The sequence below is a fragment of the Perkinsus marinus genome, assembly GCF_000006405.1.
Source record: "Perkinsus marinus ATCC 50983 genomic scaffold scf_1104296958686, whole genome shotgun sequence".
NCBI classification, from domain to species: domain Eukaryota; phylum Perkinsozoa; order Perkinsida; family Perkinsidae; genus Perkinsus; species Perkinsus marinus.
The window spans coordinates 313,929-320,286 of NW_003206671.1; the positions used below are offsets into that span (position 1 = coordinate 313,929).

The 6,358-nt window shown below is 49.9% G+C and overlaps 2 protein-coding genes across 2 annotated transcripts in view; one reads left to right on the forward strand and one right to left on the reverse strand.

Moving 5' to 3' along the window:
- Pmar_PMAR028236 (P-type adenosine triphosphatase, putative) overlaps positions 1-56 on the forward strand; it is a gene marked incomplete at both ends in the record, with an annotated part of 1,632 nt that extends 1,576 nt beyond the window's left edge. Inside the window, one exon of the mRNA XM_002774186.1 lies at positions 9-56. Coding sequence (XP_002774232.1) covers positions 9-56 — 48 coding nt within the window. The remainder of the gene's footprint in view (positions 1-8) is intronic.
- An 835-nt stretch (positions 57-891) lies between these two features.
- On the reverse strand, positions 892-5,295 carry Pmar_PMAR028237 (dna polymerase i, putative; the record flags this gene model as incomplete). The annotated part of the gene is made up of 15 exons (XM_002774187.1): positions 892-1,065; positions 1,111-1,245; positions 1,434-1,571; positions 1,622-2,007; positions 2,088-2,235; positions 2,284-2,391; positions 2,461-2,750; positions 2,860-3,047; positions 3,289-3,404; positions 3,462-3,681; positions 4,021-4,164; positions 4,272-4,402; positions 4,448-4,546; positions 4,726-4,866; positions 5,185-5,295. The coding sequence occupies 15 exons, from the start codon at positions 5,293-5,295 to the stop codon at positions 892-894; spliced, it is 2,529 nt and encodes an 842-aa protein (XP_002774233.1).
- Between the last annotated feature and the right edge of the window lie 1,063 nt (positions 5,296-6,358).

Sequence of the window (6,358 nt, forward strand, 5' to 3'; positions counted from 1 at the left end):
AAAGTCAGGGCGATCCTCTTGTATCGTTCAATTGCCTGACTCTGCAGCTGAACTAGCCACCGAATCCTGTTGTTGTGTCGATGCTCAGGCCGGGTCGAGGTGAGCGAGGAACTTCGCTAGCAGTCTAAAGAGGCGCGGCTGTTCCCGAACGAAGAGGAATGGAGGAAAACTCGCTTGTACAAGCTATGACAAAGGCAGAGTTCTCGATGAATTTAAAGATCATCCATCAGTCATCTGTCAATCACGTTTGGTTGCTGATTGAGATCGAGAGCCATATGCAACTTTCGTATTGTTATCCAGTTGAATGATTCCATTTTTCCTATGGCAGCGTTGTTGCGTTATGCCTATGTCTAGAGTAGCACGAAGTCGTTTGAATACAGATTCTCAATTGAGGTTCCCTCGATAGAATTTTCGGTTGCGTTCACCACGATGGGCAGTGTACATATACACTCCTCAAAAGTGAGCTGACTTGAGGAGTTATTCATAAGTTGTGAATCATAACGGAGTCGCGCATGCAGTTCAACCGGCCAACGTACATGAAAAAGACTGCAACGCCATTCCATTGGTTTGGCGTTGGAGCGAGTTTCAGCTGACATGGTTATACATAGTGATGTAAATGGGTTGTACAATCGGTGTGTGATGATAAACCACTTGCTTCACTCAACTAATGCCGATGCGAAACTCAAACTACAATCCGGGCAGAAGCACGTGCAAATTTTACGTGGGCAGCTACGGGAAAAAATCTTAAATTAATGTACCCAATGATGAGAGAAATGAATCAAAAGTTACAATGGTACCACAACGTCGCTCTGGCGAAATGGAGAGATGGAAGTGGCGTATTTGATTTCAAACAACTCGGTACAGTAACACACAATGCGCCAAATATTTGATTCAGGGTTTGGCATCAGACCAATTCGTGCCAGTAGCAATATCAACATCAAGGTTAATCAACATCCGGTAGTCAGGCTTGATATCGGCAAAGGGATGCTCCATGAGGTCTCGCACGATGGGAACTGCGTCGGTGGCATTCTCTGCGGGTCCTTCGAGGATCACTTCATCATGTACCTACGGCATCGTTCAGGATGCTGATTGGAATCGCCCATTTCTCACCTGCATCACTATCTTGACCCCATGCGCCGTAGTCTCTCGTCTCGATCGACGCGAAGCATGGCCATCATGGCGATGTCGGCCGCCGACCCTTGGATGACGAAATTCACCGCTGCACGCTCTGACCTCCCTGAGTATCTGACAGGGACAGCTGATTCCATGGGCTGGAAAGATGCGCCACCAAAACGCCCTACTTCCGGAGCCTATGCTTGATATGTGGGAATCTTCGGTGGCGTCCGAGTATGGAAGTCGCGTGCTGCGTATCGCGGGCTTGCTGAATGATCTGCCCAGAAACCTCGAGGACTCCCCAGAACGATCCAACGGACCTCTGCCTTCCATCGCTCGACTCCCTTCTTAGAGTTGTTCCATCTCGTGAACATGTCTCTAATGTCAGTGACAGGCAGGTCCATCTCTTCAGCTAATGTCCTTTCAGTCTTCCCGTAAGCAATAGAAAAGTTCATCACCTGAATTCTAAAGGATCGCAGTGGAGAGTCTTAAGCCATCCTGGTCCAACCTTGGCCTGCTGCCGCTGAGTCGAGAACTTGGTCTTCACACTGGGTATGCCCGGATGCGCTTCAGCATCGTCAATAACGACCTGTACAGTGGCTCTCCTATCTATTCGCGAGTGTAGGCGTCCTACAGATCCATTGGCAACGGCCTCTGCTACTTCTGGGAAGAGGTCCACTGCGCACTGTGAATGGATATCCCCGCCCTGATTCAGTTGTCTTATCATGGATTCACATCTCGACATGTGCGCCAATATGCGGAGCTCGAGTTGCGAGTAGTCTCCGACGATGAGCGTATTTCCGGGGCGAGCGCTGAATGCCTTCCGGATGGAATAGAGGTCGTTGTGAGCACTTGGAGGGTTCTGCAAGTTCGGCTTGCGACAGCAAAGTCGACCTGAGAGAGCGATCCCATCAGCTCGGATGCCCGAGTTTCTCAATGTAATGAATCTTGTAGTGACATCCGATCCATCTCACCCGTGGTCGTGTCTAGCGCCAGACTAGGGTGGATCCTCCCGAACCCATCCTCATCGTATTTTATTCGCTCTATCAACGGCGATAGGACCGAGGTGATTGCCGCGGATATCCTGATACTTCGTTGTAGATGCCACAGGAGCCTGCACACCTAACAAGACCACCAGAGTTTGCACGCTTATCTGTATCGGACTCGTACGCTTGCTGCATGTTCATGGCCACGTACAGGCTCTAGCTGCTGGTAAGCAACGCCATAATTACCTTCATGAGGTTCACCAGCGAAAGCTCTCAGAATAGCTGACTCGACCTGTCAGAGCGGGAACTTGCTGAACCGTCCACCCTCCCGAGTACTGGACGGCAAGAGCCGGGAGCTCACCTTAGGCCAACCGCTGGGGGCGTAGTTGCTCAACCGTTCGCGGCCATAAAGGTAGGCTATCGGCTGGAGACCAAGCCCCTTCACGATGAATCGATGCTTGGACGATGGGGCAGTGGGGAACTCCATGAAAGGCTGTATCCATTCTGCCTCCTCTCCGGCTCGCACTCTACGGGCGACCCATCGCAGATGGTCCGGCTCGTCAGGGTTCCCGAAGAGGAGTTGTCGTATTTGCTTGGCTGATCTCGGGTTAATGAACTCTGCCTGGGGATTCAATGGCTGACCCCGGCGATCTGACCACAAAACCAATTCACCTCTAGCGATTGTGGATATTGACAGAAAAATGACAAGCAAACCGACGGCAGAAAGGAACTATTTCTATTCGAGAATACTCCCACGTACCTTTCAGTGACTGTGCTATCATCCGAAAGGCCTCTTTATGCCGCTCGAGGTCCGCCTGAGCTGCCGTTAACTGTTGGATTAGATACTCTCTGTTAGCGCCGAAGCCTCGCCTCTCGATCTCAACTAGGAGCTCAGTGAAAGGGCGATAGAATTTCACCGCGAAATCGGACATCGACAAACCTGTGTATCTGCCAATCCAACAGGTGAGGCGCACAAAAAGCCGTTCACAGCGATGACAAAACTTATGAATATTGAAGGTGCAGTCGCAAGATTATTCCCAAGCTCGACTGGCTATACTCGATTCGACGCAAGTATGCCTAGGCTCAGTCCTCGGTAAACGATAGTAGGACTTAGCGTCACATATGTTGCTCTAGTCTGGGCATAGTGTAATGCCGCATACATACGAAATTTTGAAGAGGAAATACTCACGTTTCTGGGTCGTTCATTCCGTTGAATGTTGTTGTTCCATGGCGAATCTTCTCGCGAATAGGCTGCCAGTGCAACTCAGTACACCACTCTTGGCCTCGCAAGGTGTCAGTGAGACGCTGAAAGGAGACGACAGGTCAGAGCACGTCCCCAGAATATCGATCAAGGCATCTTACACGGTAGAGCATAAACGTGAAATACGCGTCATCAGCAGCATACTTCAACCATTCTCCGAACTTCTCCTCGCTGCAGTGGGCTTCCAAACCTCCAATACCGAGTCTGCCTGCGAACCTGTATAGGCAATTTTCAGATTCACCGTCGCTGACACCAACTACTTCTCTTTGACGACGGTGGTTCTTTCGGCGCGATGCCAAACAGACTAACAAGTCGTTTGAGCTGATAGCCCTTCCCAGGACCCGAATGTTGTTCACAATCTGGATGGGCGCAGATGACGATCACATTATGTGGTGACGCGACCCACCGACAGACAGCGGCTCAAGGGTAGCTGAGTCACCGTTGAGAGGCGTGCTGAATATATCTCCTCCCTCATCGATGAGAGCCTCCTTAGTAGTCGAGGACTTGCTCTTTCGCAACGACAGTGGTGGTTTCTCTGGTTGAACCTACAGTGGGCCAGAACTCTGCTGATTCCATCGGACCAGTGTAAGAAAAACTTCACTTTGAGAGACCGCTTGCTATCATTCGCGCCGTCATAGCCTCTTTAACAGTACGCACCACACCCTCACCTGATCTTCCCAGCTACTGAGACTGGAATCGAAGAGCCGCGCGAGATATCTAGTGTCGGCCTCCAGACCTCGCACTGTTATACCATGCCCGTATAAGACATGCGCATCAGCAGCGAAGTTATGAAAGATCTTCCTCCTGAAGTGACAGTTGCTCTGATAACTACAGCAGACCCCTATCAGAAGGCTCAGGTGGAGGTAGACATTTACTGAGCAAGAATGCGAATCGCACTCGCTGGAGCTTACTTGGCAGGGTTTTCAAAGTACGATCTAAACAGGTCTAGGACATGCCTGCTAGGCCCCTTGCAGTCTACGAAGAGCAACGGGCCAGAGCCGAAATCGAGCTTGCCACCTCCGAATGCAGTCAAGCACAGTAACTACACGACGCTGAGTTTCTTATGATATCTTTCATGGAACCCTACCTCTCCCGAGCTGTGTGCAGGAGTGTTCCTCGTCAATTCCACATTCCAGAATTCCGTGTCCCACGCTACTGGGCCCCGGTGCGCCTCCAGAGCTCGTATCTGTCACTATCGCATTCAATGATAGTATCAACTCCCATACTCTACCGCTCTTATAGCTTGCTCCTCATTACATACTAGTGTAATACCCCTGGGCGGCGAGTAGCTCATGCGAAAGTCAGTTTCCTGATCAATCTGGAAGACCTTGTCACAAGGAATCTCTCAGGAGTAACCAATCATACTTTCGTTAGTCTCTTGGCGAAGGCATCGGCCCTAACACGTGTTGCCTTCTCTTCCTTCTTCGGAAGGAGAGAGGTCTCGTCTGCCTTCTCAGAGTGTACGTCACCACCAGTCAATATTGACACAGGTTGATGGTGTAGTATCTACGCAGGAGCCCGAATATCGTCATGATGACTGCCTGGTCAGAAATCATAGGATAGAGTAGAAGCTGGCATTTAGAAACAATATAGAGTCATAGTTCTTATATGTTCGTGATGACCGTTATTGGCCGAGACTCCAGCCGATTGTCCCATATGATGCATCAAAGCAAACAACCTCATCCTGTCCAAGAAGAGTCAATCGCCATCATGAGAAAAGCCAGCCAAAATACCGTATGATTACAGCGACAAGGCAAGGCTATTCCACACAGCGATAGAGCAATTCGTCTACAAGTGCCCTCCCTAGAGCTACCCTATTACCACCTCTCTATCGGTCAGTGCTGGCCGCGGCATCAGAGCCGGCAAGTACTTCAGCACGTCCTCTCTCTGCACGGCTGGAGAGGCCGAGCCGAACCACTGCTTTGAGCCAAGCATACCTAGGCGGTGACAGCTCGTCAGAGACCGCAGTACCGGTACTGCGTATCGCAGCCGGTTTAGAGCCATATGGTGCGATCCCCACTGGAGGGGCTGGACCCACATTACTCGCTGAATGAATGATACTCCCGAGATGAATTCATATAACCCAACAAAACATTTCGGAAGCACTTCATTTGCTCTTATGTCTCACGATCAATCCTGGCTGTCCTTCCAAGAAGGTGAGATCTCGGGAGAACAGGGGACCGTCCAGGAGTTTGAAAGCTAACGTCTCGTGCTCCTCAACTGCAAGAATAGTCCCGACCAAGTTGTAGAGTAGAAGAACTGTTCCGCGTAAAAACGCAAAAACGATATGGTGAGCCTTCTGCTGTATATGATTTTTGTCCCGAGAGGTGAACCCACACCTCCTGATCGTCACAGAAGTCGACGTAGCTAGATGATCAATATAAGTGTGCAGTGATCATTTCCCTGAGAGCCTTGAGTTTTTCAGTGCTCATCTCCGGATGGCTCGAATCGACTCAGCCACTGTTCTTGTTCTTCATATCTTAGAGGGTGATATCCGCTGAAACCATTCCCCGTATAGGCTAGCTCATCTAATCCCACAAGTTGACTTGGTTGAGATCCCTTCTTAAATCCACATACATGATCCTAGTGCGTCAAGAATGAGCGTTCCACAGGAACAAATGTACACAAAAAGAACACGCCTGACTCCTACATTGAGTTCACTAGTTTGGACTTGCAGCCACCAACTGATAGACTGGAACCTACGAATGCCACATTCATCTCTCTACAGATTGTTTAGCGCAGTACGGGGAAATATGCACATGGTCAACGACTCGTGTCGGTGACAACATGGAAACTTCGAGGAAATTTTGGACATTGTTGTTGACTTCTGTGATCTTCTATAACTAGTAAGAATTCCCGAGCTCAGCTGAGGAGAGGCAACATATAATCCCACTCCGATTCCACAGGTGGAGAGCGAGTGGCTCACCTACTACAGACCCTTGGTATTGACCGCCTTCGACACCTAGATTGATCCGAACTATTATAGGCCTGGAGAAAC